The 12,517-nt window shown below is 41.1% G+C and overlaps 1 protein-coding gene across 1 annotated transcript in view; it reads right to left on the minus strand.

Annotated features, from left to right (window-relative positions):
* Positions 1-769: 769 nt before the first annotated feature.
* Positions 770-12,517, minus strand: part of MTCL3 (MTCL family member 3) — a gene marked incomplete at both ends in the record, with an annotated part of 43,053 nt that continues 31,305 nt past the window's right edge. The window contains 3 exons of the mRNA XM_080700032.1: positions 770-880; positions 2,584-3,759; positions 11,462-11,533. Coding sequence (XP_080556158.1) covers positions 770-880; positions 2,584-3,759; positions 11,462-11,533 — 1,359 coding nt within the window. The remainder of the gene's footprint in view (positions 881-2,583; positions 3,760-11,461; positions 11,534-12,517) is intronic.

Consider the following 12,517-nt stretch of genomic DNA (forward strand, 5'->3'; position numbering starts at 1 on the left):
CATAGATATATACTGAATGTCAAAATTATCTTGTTAGTAGGGCATGGTGGCACATGCTTGTAATCCCAGCATTTGGGAGGCTGAGACTCGAGGATAGCAGTTTGCAAAGAGCCTTAGCCACTTAGTGAGGCCCTCCGCAACTTTGTTTCAAAATAAAGAATAAAAAATAGGGCAGAGGGTGTAGCTTGGAGGTCCAATGCCCCTGGGTTCCATTCCCAGACCCGCAAAATAAAAAAACAAACAAACAAAAACAACAACAAAAAAACTATCGTGTTGATCTGATATAATTACCAACTTATAAATCTATATAGCAAAAGAAGTTAATAAAAAATCTATATAGAGAAATTTATAAAGCAAAGGTACTTAATGAATCTATATGATTTTTGGAAATAAGACTTACTTAAAATGTCTAGCTTTGAATTATAGTAAGAAATAATTATGAGAGATTTAATCCATTTTATAGTTAGCTTGCCAATTATTTATTATGAGTAAAAATCAAGATATAAAAGAAAAAAGCAAATATTAAGATGATTTGTATCCCCCAAAAGTCACACTTACTTTCTTACCTGAAATATTTTCGTGCTTAGCCTTCTTATTGAATTTTGGTAGTGGTAAGATGAATTGTGTCTTTTTACAGAAATAAGCAGTCTTCAGTGTTTTTACAGCATTGATTACTACAGAAATTATACTTCTTTTACTTCTTGTCTTGAAGGATGAACAAAATAAAACAAACTGAAAATACTACAATGAATGGTAAACGATGAGAGATTTACAGTACAAAAAATAGCGTAAAAAGGAAGACAAGTTTAAATATTGTTGTGTAAGAAAGTGACGAAAATAATACAAGAATGAGAATAAGTAAAATGATAGGCTGGAACATCTGGGAAGGTAAATGCAAAGACAAAGAAAAAGTTAATTAATAATTTTTAAAATATTTATATCAACCAATTTAAGTATTCATTCAACTTGAAAGACACTTTCTTAAGCTTACTTTTACAAAACCTGAAAGTTTGTTGTTATACACGGTGCTTTCTCTCTGATTTATATCCCCCCCCCGCCCACTAGGCATAAAGAAATAACCACATGCTCACAATATTCAAAATTCTGCAATGAAGAAACTAAAAACTAATTATTTGATATGATAGAGAAAGAAAGCTTTAACATTTCAACAAGTTTCTGTCTTATTTATAGCAAAGCAGAGCAACATGCAAGATAAATAAGCAGAAGAGCTGCGATTTTGATAGCTGTGACTTAGCAAGCAGTTCATCTAATGTCATGCTTCTGTGCATTAGCTGATTTTTACATATAAATGTCTTGCGTGTCTTGAAAGCCATGCATGCTGTTGTACTTGCATGGGTTCTCCAGTGGACACGGGACACTGGGCTTGCCATAGGAGACAGAACTATCTCCTTTGTTTCCTAAGTTATCTTTAATGTGGTTAACTTTGAAAAAATGCATAGGTCTTTCCGTGGCCACTATTACCTGGCCAAAGCAGCTCAGTCCAACTCATCCGGTGTGCCTTTACAAATAAATCAGGATGGAGAAAAATACTGGGTCTTCCCTCTTCTGGAATAGTTATTACCCTCCCTCCCTTCCTTCCTTCCTTCCTTCCTTCCTTCCTTCCTTCCTTCCTTCCTTTTTTTCCTCTTTTTTCTTTTTCTTTTTCCAGTACTAGGGATGGAACCCAGGGGCATTCTACCTCTGAGCCACACCCCCAGCCCTATTTTTTATTCTTTATTTTGAAACAGGGTCTCACGGAGTTGCAAAGAGCCTCACTAAGTAGCCAAGACATTCCCTGAAGCAGGTTTCTCCTGTTTCAGCCTCCCAAATGCTGGGATTACAAGCGTGTGCCACCACGCCAGGCTTGGAATAGTTATTACTATTTCTTTGAATTAGCTTTCCCTTAAAGTGAGGACATAACACTCCTTCACCAGTCCTGAACCTGGACTGGTTGTTATAGAACCTGGAGAGGTTGTGCCTAGAAATAGCCGTGCTACTTCAACTATGGAATGGGGGTGGCCCTCTTTTGTTCCTTTAGGCAGGTCTCTAGGGCACATGACCCTATCTCTTTGCCAATGCTGTCTACATTTATCAGCAGTTCCCCATCAATCCTGTGTGTTTATTTGGTACTTTTTTTTTTTTAATAAAAACCTTAAACTCAATGTGAATCTTGGCTCAAAACTCTCAAGTCAACATTTGAAGATTCCTTCCTGTCCATGATCTCCCTGCAGCTCTGTGTTAGTGGTGTAACTGTGAAAAACAAAAATGTCGACCTTATAAAACAATGCATATTAAAAAATCCTTTCATCTTTACCCAAAAACTCTGAGTGGAGATGTTAAGTTTCCCCTTTTAAATGAGAGAGAGAGGGGGGGGAAACAGCTGCAAGATAATGGGGTCATAGAAACCTCAGGCCTGCAGGAGCACCATGGGGAGAAACAGGTGCCCAGTTGGGCCTGCAACTTCAGTGCGGGGCTTCCCTAAGGCGGGGTGTGGAAGTCAGGACCTGGAGGACACCCACGAGGGACCACAGCGCCGCGGGCCAGCCTCGCCACCGCCGTGGCTCGCAGTAGGCAGAACTGTACCTGACTCACGGATATGGGCTCCTCGGCACCGCGGTCGTCCGCGGACTTGGGCACCTCGAGGCGGTCGATGAAGGTCTGCAGCTCCTTGCGGAAGGCCTTCATCTGCGCGTTGATGCGGTAGAGCAGCTCGTGCTCGCGGATGCGGCTGCCGTCGTCCTCCTCGTCCATCAGTCCGAACAGGTCCCCGTTGGCCACGTAGATGCGCGCCTCGGTGATGATGGTGCTGGTGTCGGCGATGAGGCGGTCGATGGTCTTGCCCAGGCGCTCGGCCTCGGAGCGGATGTCCTTCATCTGCTGCCGGTCGGAGAAGCTCTTGGGCCAGGGCCCGGGCGCGGGGTAGAAGGAGCGGGTGGGCGTGAGGCAGCGGATGTTCCGCACCTCCTCCGAGTCGCTCTCGCCGCCGATGGGCCCCTCGCGCTTGCGGTGCGGCGGCCGCGAGTCGTCGTCGCTCTCCTTCTTGCCGGCATCGCTCTCGGCGTCGCTGTCCCGCGGGCTGCCGCGGATGCCCAGGTGCGAGGCCAGGTCGTATCGCTGCATGTTGGACATGAGCACGCGGTTCTCATACTGCAGCTGCATGACCTTGCCGCTGAGCTCGTTGATCTGCAGGCGCGCCGCCTTCAGCTCCTCCTGCAGGGCCTCGGTCTTGGCGCTGTCGTGGTGCCGCGCGCTGTCGTGGCCGCCCGACTTGTACTTGTACTTGTTGAGCTCCGCGGTGATGCGCTTGTTGTGCTCCTCCAGGTCCGCCACGTTCCTCCGCAGCAGCTCGGTCTCGTCCTCCACCAGCTGCAGGTGCTGCCGCAGCTCCGACAGGGACTCGCTCTGCTCCCGCATGAGGGGGTTGGAGGAGCCGTTAAAGTCGTCGCCTCGCAGGTCGTCCAGCTCGGCCTTCAGGCCTCGGTTCTCCACCTCCAGTTCCACGATCTTCCTGCCCAGGATGTTGGCCTCTTCCTCCACCAGCCGGAGCCTCAGCTTGAGCTCCGCCTCCCTGGTGCTGGGCGGTCCCCCCGCCTCTCCTTTGGGCAAAGGGCTGTCCAGGTCCCCATAGAAGGATCTGTACTTCTGGAGTTCATGTTCGAATCGGTCCTTCTCTTTGTCGATCTTGGCCATTTTCTTCCTCATCAAAGCGGCTTCTTCTTTAACGAACTGCAGCTGGCATTTCAGATCTTCGTTGTCCTCCTCATTTAGGGAAAAGGGAGAAGGGATAGAGATCGTTTTTATGTATTTTTTTTTAAACCAAACAAACAAGAAAAGGACACCTGCAAAAACGACTTCTTTCTCTTGTAAATAGGATTTTAATGGCACGGGGAGAGTAGATGTGTATTTTCTCCAAATCACTTACATTGTTTTGGCCAATTAAAGATTAGGTCAATGTTACGTCCTGGAAACCAAAAGAGAAAGGAAGACAAGAAGACAGAATAAACCGGCCATCGCTATTCAGAGATCGTTATGTGGTGTAACTGCACGCAGCTGTTTGGTGGTCGTTTAAGCAATGTTCCTTTTGTGTGCGTCTTTTAGATATGGGCTGAACTCCCCTAACTGGAATACATATGCAGTCTGTTCACTGGAAGGAACACATGGTTCCTGTCTACTCACTCATCCGCATTTAAGAGCATCACCCTGAGTCTGATGCTGTAAAGGTCTTAATGATTGAGTCTTCAGAATAAACTTGTAAATAGGTGTTATAAGTAGGAGTTCTTGGTTTAAAGATGTTTGGTGACCTGTGCAAGGTCACCCAACTAATAAATGGGAAGAAAAGGAGAAATGTGAATTCAGTTCAGTTTAAAACTAAGGCATATGGTTACTCTGTTATCCAGAAAAACAAATTTTTTTTCCATTACTATTCAGAGAAGTGCTTAAAAATCAGTTTAGAAGGGAAGATTTGACACCTGAATGGTCCATCTTAGGAGAAACTGGGAGGTCCTCCTTTTACATTAATCTTAAAATAGGATATACTGCCACTGATATGAAATAGGTAAAGTTGGCCCTTCCTGGTAAAGGTATACATGAGAGTCAGTAAAAGGTCGTCTCACAAAAATCCTGATCATTAACTAAATTGCAAGGAGAAATGAAGCCAGGACTGTGGGCACATCTGTACTCCCAGTACATGAGAGGGTGAGACCAGAGGATCATAGGTGTAAGCCCTGCTTCAGCACCTTAGTGAGGACAGAACGTAAGGAGACCCTGTTTCAAAACAACAGCAACAAAAAATTTAAAAGGGTTGGGCTGTAGCTCAAAGGTAGAATGCCCCTGGGTTCAAATTCCAGCACCAAAAAAGTGGGGGAGCAAGAGAAATCCACACTCTTTCTCTGCAAGTTTTTAGAGAAGCACGTTAAGTATAAGAAACATATTTCCCAGAGACAGTTTCTCAAAATTCTAAGCATATTTTGGGCCAATTGTGAAACTTCTGTGAACTTGGGTTTCCTCATTTTTATTTTTTATTTTAGCATCAGTGAGGATTGAAACCTAGTAGGCCTTGCACACGCTAGCCAGGCAAGCGTTCTACCATTGTGCTATAGCCTCAGCGGTCATTTAAAAAATGGGAATAAAAATCTCTTCCTTCCCCAACAATCAGTCATCTGTGTTTGAAATGCATTCTGACGAAAAAGTAGAAGACGGTGAGGAGAAAAGTGAGCCTTTGCAAAAGATGCTCCACTCCATAAATGTGGCCCAGAACCTCTGTGACGAAGAGATTGCAAACTGGGCACAGGTCTTCTGTCCTATCTTTTACTAGTGAGAGTATGAAGGTTTGGAGAGCTGCTGGTCATGCAGACTTGACTACTACATTTCTTTTCTTGTTAAGTCCAAACATCAGTGCTCTGAGCAGGTGATATTCTCTTTCCTTTATAGAGAAGAGATGTTTCTTTAACACAGTAGAGCACAAATTAGTAAGTGGCAAGCTGGGTGTGGTAGTGCATGCCTGTAATCCCAGTACTTGGGAGGCTGAGACCAGAGGATCACAGGTTGAAGGACAGCCTCAGCAACTTAGTGAGACTCTCAGAAACCTAACAAGATCTTGTTTTCAAATAAAAAATAAAATAGGGCTGGAAGTATGGTTTGGAAGTAGACTGCCCCTGGTTCAGTTCATAGCACCATAAGAAAAAAAAAAGTGATGGTAGAATCTGTATTCAAGTTGATTCAAAAACTCATATTCCTTGCACTGCACATATTCCCTCTATAAAAGAAGAAGCAAAAGGCAAGGGGGTAAAATTAAAGAAGTCAGATGTGTTGGCTGGTATAACAAGGGAGGTTTAGAAGACAGGAGGAAGGTATAGAGAGGACACGAAACAACTTCACCAGTATACAGAAAGGAGGACAAGATGTGCCACAGGAAGTTTTGATGTGCTAATTCATTGCACAAGGACAAGAGACTGCACTGAGACCAAGAACAAATTACAATGTTCAAGACCAGATGAGCAAAGGAATCAAAGATAACTCTAAAGTTCTGAACTTAGGTGTCTCCCTGGAGTGTGCTGCCGATAACAGGGAATGAATGGACAAAGACAGGTTTTGTGTGAAGAACATGGGTTTGGGCTTTTGAAATGCGGTCTTTGAAGTATAGCAGTGGAGGGATACTAAGTGGAAACATCAAGCCACAGTCTCGTGGAGTCTAAGGCCCCAGGTCACAAGGATTACATCGTGGTACCTGGAGAGAGTGCAGATCTGGAGGGAGGACTTAGAGTGATATGTACACAGGTGATGGGTGGAGCCCTTTCAATGATTATGGAAGCAGGGAGAAGAGTAGAGAAGGCGAGATAGATAAATCATCAAGGGTTTGGGTGGGGGCGCATGAGGTCATTCTGTTAATAGTAAGAAACAATGTCTGAATAGGACGGTGACTAACAATATCAAATATGCTTTTGCATAGGCAAAGTGCTATTTGAAAGTAAGAGTAGATGAGACTGGGTAGCTGGATCAGGCCATGTGTACAACGAAATTTTTTCTTTTTTATCACAAAGAAAAATGCTGGAAGGTTGGCATATGCTATAGTTTGAATCTAAGTAAAACATAAGTGGGCATAATATAAGCCACAGACTGGAGCATAATAACACTTCAGTGTGCTATGCTATGAAACAAAAAAGAGGAAAATATCTGATTTGTGTGTATATAAACTATCTGGCTCAAAAGAATGAAGACCCACACAAAGATTATTTTAAGACTTAGACATATTCTGCAAGTAATAAAACCATTGTGAGGGAAAGAAATACATTAAGAGGATGATGGACATGCTTGAAAGTCCAGCGCAGAAAAGACCCAAGGCCAACCATCGGAGATAAGCAAGCAAGCAAGCAAGCAAGCAAGCATACTTTACTTTGGCTGCCCCTCTCCCTTATATCTCCAGGAGCTGGGGATTTCTGAAAATAGGAGGGGGTTTCCACTCACAGTGGAAGATCGCACAAAGTATGGGGTGTTTACTGATTGGATGGCTCATACCCCAGTGAGTGTGTTACCAGGGGACTGGTTGTTGGGCATCCCGTGGCCCCCTTTGACAGGCTATGAGGTAGCCAACACAATCCAGAAGAGAAGTCAAAGAGGCGCCATCTTTGGTGTGACTGAGCTGCTTATCCTAACGATGCTAATTACCTTTCTTATTTAAAATTAAATCTTTCCACAGTAGAAAGTGTGCTAGTTTCTGCAATGCTAAGAGATTAAGAACCCTATATGCCAAAATGCATTGAAACCTTACCTTATAACCTATTATTGGCGATATTTGAAACTAGGCATAGAAATATCATATATAGTTGAAAAAAATAACAGATATATGGAAAGTGCCTGGTCTATGGTAACTGAACATAAAATACTTGCTCCTATTGTCTACAATAAATAGTAGGCAAAAAAATCAAAATGCTCTGAGGTGTAAAGTAAATGGTTATTTTTGTGTATGTTAAGGACTCATAAGAAGCCGGGCATGGTGGCTCATACTTGTAATCCCACTGCTTGGGAGGTGGAGACAGGAGGATCACGCTGGTTCAAAACCAGCCGTGCTGGCTTAAGAGATTCTGTTATATATGAAAAATTACTGAAAGATCAATAATATGTTATGTACAGTTGTAAAATTATCAATGCCCATTTCAGTATCATGTACAGGGAAGAAGAGGGAGTGGGAAGGGGCCAGAGGGAAGGTCACCAAGTGCTGTGTGCATGTATGTCCCTATCACTTTGAACTATTACATTATTACATGAGACTGCAATGCACTAATAAAAGTATATTTTTAAAAAAAGATGAAAACGCCGGGCGTGGTGGCGCACGCTTGTAATCCCAGCGCTTGGGAGGCGGAGACAGGAGGATCGCGGAGACAGGAGGATAAGCGCAGCTGGATTAAGAGACCCTGTTTCCACAGTAAAAAAGTGTATAAAATAGGTCTGGGAGTATTGCCTGTAGGTAGAAGGGCTTCCAAGAACCCCAGTACCACCAATAAATAAATAAATAAATTAATTAATTAATAAGATGAAAACTGAGCCTGACTTTTACTTAAAAAGCCACTGCTAGAAGCTAAATTGTATTCTTATCAAATATCTATATGTTTGATGTATATATTTGATATACATCTATATTTGACTACATATGTATATATAGTTGACTCTCTATTATGATTTTGATTTTTTTACAGAAGAGGAAACAGTGGCACAGAAAGAGTAAACAACTGTGTAGATCAAATAATACAGCGAGTATATGCCAGAAGTTTCACCCTGGGCCAGGCCCTAAAGGTACTGTTCTGAATTGCAATGCATTTTGTCAGTAAATAAAATCACCTTGCTGCTAGAGAACATGTAAAGACTGAATCAAAGAAGCTGAAGTAAAATAACAAAACAAAATACAAAGTTATATCAATAACAGAGGTTAGCCCTTATAAAATCACCATTACTGCAAGTCCAAATCAATACCATGTTTATAATTTTCTGTAGTTTAATCTCAAAGAGAAGAACATGAGAATATTCAAATGTGTATTCTGAACATGCACAGGATGCCAGCCAGGTCACACAAGTGATTCAGAGCTGAATAAGATGGCCCCTGTTTCTGAAATACCCTAAACAGAAGAGATCAATTCACGGCAAGAATTACAACACAATGGGACACTGTCAGTAGTGTAGGCATGTGGATCAATAAACTTCAACCTTGACTGTACAACAGAATCTTTTTTTTTTTTTTTTTTTTTTTTTTGCGGGTCTGGGGATGGAACCCAGGGGCATTCAACCTCCAAGCTATACCCCCTGCCTTACTTTTTTATTCTTTATTTTTTGAAACAGGGTCTCACTGAGTTGCAAAGAACCTCACTAAGTAAATGAGGCTGTCCAGGAACTATGATCCTCCAGTCTCAGCCTCCCAAATGCTGGGATTACAAGCATGCATCACTATACCTGGCCAATATAATCATTTTATAATTTTATAAAAATGAACCATTTCAAAAGTAAGATCCAAGGCAGTCTCACTCAGTCTCTGAGGGTGGGTTTTTAAATAATAACTCATAACCTCTGAAAAAAAATGTTTTGAAAATGATAGCAGACCTGCAAATGCCAAAACAGTACACTTATAAATTTCCCTGTAAGTCCATGTCTCTGAAATAAAAACTGGCAGACTGTAAAGCATCTTGGCTTTTGCAACATTTTGGGTCCCAGAGGGAACGTGATAAAAGCTGTGGATGTTTTGAAGAAAGATGCCTCCATGCACAGGAGTGGGAGTCCATAGAGCCAGGAACAAAGTTGAGAATTCCTAGATTCAAGAATATAGTTGAAGAAATAAATAAACTGTAATGCAGTAAGTAAAACATAAGTTTTTTTTTTGAAAGTAAACTGCCAATTAAAGCTGATTTAGAACTGGAAGCACATAGCATCTATTTCCTAACCAAGGCACAGAAGAGGATTCATGCAACACATGAAGTGACCCACAGCAAATTTTTTAGAATGAGGTGGTTCAAGTTATGGCAAAGACAGAGTGTCAAAGCTTAATGAAAGAATATACTTAGATTTATTAAAGCAATGCAGAGAAAGGTTAAAAAGAAAAAAGATATTATGCTGGGCGTGGTGGCGCACACTTGTAATACTAGCACTTGGGAGGCTGCGACAGGAGGACTGCACAGGTTCGAAGCCAGCCTCAGCTACTTAGTGAGGCTCTCAGTAACTTAGTGAGACCCTGTTTCCAATAAAATATAAAAATAGGTCTGGGAGTGTAGCCCAGAGGTAGAAAGCCGCTAGGTTCCATCCCCAGTACCACACCAAGAAAAAAGAAAAAAGGTATTATGATGTTGTTATGAGATTTTCTCGGATTCTAGAAGTGCTGAGGCTTAGAAATGTTCTTAATTAAGTGCCAAGAAAAAAATTAACCAAGGAACATAAGGGAGAGAGAGAGAGAGGAAAAGGAGAAGTAATATACACTTAATATGTCATGCTTTAAAAATAATTAAAATCAACCTTTTCATATTTTAAATATTGAAAAATTAGTTATCTAATAAGAAAGCACTTTATAAGTTATTTATTTATTTATTTATTTATTTATTTATTTATTTTTGCGGGTCTGGGGATGGAACCCAGGGGCGTTTGACCTCTGAGCTACACCCCTTGCTCTATTTTTGATTCTTTATTTTGAAACAGGGTCTCACTAAGTAGTAGAGGGCCTCACTAAGTAGCTGAGGCTGTCCAAGAACCGCAATCCTCTGGTCTTAGCCTCCCAAATGCTGGGATGATAGCATGCATCACCACGCCCGGCTTGTAAGTTTTTTTTTTTTTTTAAGAGATAGATTCATAATATAGATTCCAACTTACACATTTAAAGTCAAAATCTAGCCGGGCGTGGTGGCACACGCTTGTAATCCCTGCACTTGGGAGGCGGAGACAGGAAGATCACGCAGGTTCGAAGCCAGCCGTGCTGGCTTAAAAGACCCTGTTTCCAAATTAAAAAGTATAAAAATAGGTCTGGGAGTGTAGCCTGGAGGTAGAAGGGTTTCCAGGAACCCCAATACCACTCACACAAAAACAAATAAATAAATAAATAAATAAATAAATAAATAAATAAAGTAAAAATCTAACTAAGTGCTTTTGGAAAACCACGATGTCATTTCTGTCCCAAATATTTCCTTGTCTTTTAGAATCTTCTTCATTACAATCACCAGCACCTTCTGTTCACCCTGGAAGCAGAGCTATTCTTTATTGTGGCCATTTTTAATATTCTTAGCAAGCCCATGATGACTACATCTTCTTAGTTTTATCTTTATTATTTTCTACCTTTCATATGCTTCTCCTATCACTGGTCTAAAGAATTACTTTATTCTAAGATTCTCTAAAGACATCACAATCCTGCTTCTCCCCTCTGCTATTCTCCTACAACATTGATCTCTCAGTACTATTTGAACGGCCATTCTATTGGCCCTATTAATTATGAAAAAAGTGAGATTTGCACCCTGGGTACAGTTTTTTTTTTTTTTTTTTTTTGTGATACTGGGGTTCCTGGAAGCCCTTCTACCTCGGGGCTACACTCCCAGACCTATTTTTACATTTTCATTTTGGAAACAGGGTCTCCTAAGCCAGCGCACGGCTGGCTTCGAACCTGCGCGATCCTCCTGTCTCCGCCTCCCAAGCGCGGGGATTACAAGCGTGCGCCACCACGCCCGGCCACCCTGGGTACAGTTTTCAAATATAATAGCTCATAAAATACTAATGTGGCTATTTGCTTATAAGGTAAAAGCAATTATAATAGAGATGTTAGTACTGGCTTTATACTGAATTCCTTATACTACATGTATCTCCAGCTAGATAATCGATATGCACAATTTGACAATGTTTTGCATAAGTCTATTTGGCCATTCTATCTATTTACCAATGTAGCTTATTGCAATATACATTTAGAGGTGCTTGGTAGACCAGCTGAAATTTTATTTCCACATACCTCTGTGGGAGTCTGTTGAGTCTTTTTTTCAGATTTTGGCAAATCTTTGCTTCCTCTTCTTTTTAAGGATAACTGAAAACAAAGCATGAATATATTTAGTTTGGTAAACTGTAATTTTAATTCAGTTTTATCAGTGCCCTAATCTTACATGACCAAACCAAGACAAATAGATTTAGTTCAATGATTATAAAGGAAGAAAAATACCCAACCCAGATAGATTTAGATACATATTTACTTTAAACTAGGATACAGAGTAAAATGTAGCTGACAATGAACTATTTTTACTTTAAAATAGAATATGTCGACAAAAAGTAGATGGCAATGACCTGATTAATTCGAGATATGCAGGAATCCCACTGTGAAATAGGTTCTGAAAAGCAACACAGACAAAATGTAGATTGATGACTCAATACGCTATGTAGCAAATTTCACTTGTTTTCATTTAAACTACATCACTAAAGGAGAGTAAAAGCAAGATTACTTTTTCATTTTGCTGGAGTTAAGTTGCTGGTAAGCTTGTAAACATTAATTTTCTGTAGATTTATATAAAATTTATTCTTCTTGCAGTAAATACCTGGGGAAAAAATGCCATACACATAAACATGTAATGTGATAAGGAGTGTGAGGCTGTGGTCAAAGGGGAGGGCAGCTCGCATCTCTAGGATGGGAGCAGCTCCAGGATACAGGAATGTGGGCTTTTTTCCAGAGAAGCTGGAAATCTTGATTGTAATGTAAAAATCTCTCACATTTTGCTTTCTGATCCTAATTAAAATTCACACAAGCACTCTGTAATTTGCAGAATACTAAGTACCAAACTGTTTCATTAATAGCAACATATAATCTTTGTTGCTCGGTTCCTTTTCTCACACCAATATAATAACAATTGTCTTTCTACTTAGATACTAATTATCCATATGAATGAATACCTGCTATATCCCAGATACTGAACTGGAGAATCAAAGATCAATTAGATCCTGCCATCAAGAGGTTCAAATCTAGCATGGGAAAGAGGGAAGCAAATAATTAGAGCATAGGCCTGTAAGTGCCCTGCCTTAG

This window comes from Muscardinus avellanarius (assembly GCF_963383645.1).
Source record: "Muscardinus avellanarius genome assembly, chromosome: 8".
Taxonomy (NCBI): Eukaryota; Metazoa; Chordata; class Mammalia; order Rodentia; family Gliridae; genus Muscardinus; species Muscardinus avellanarius.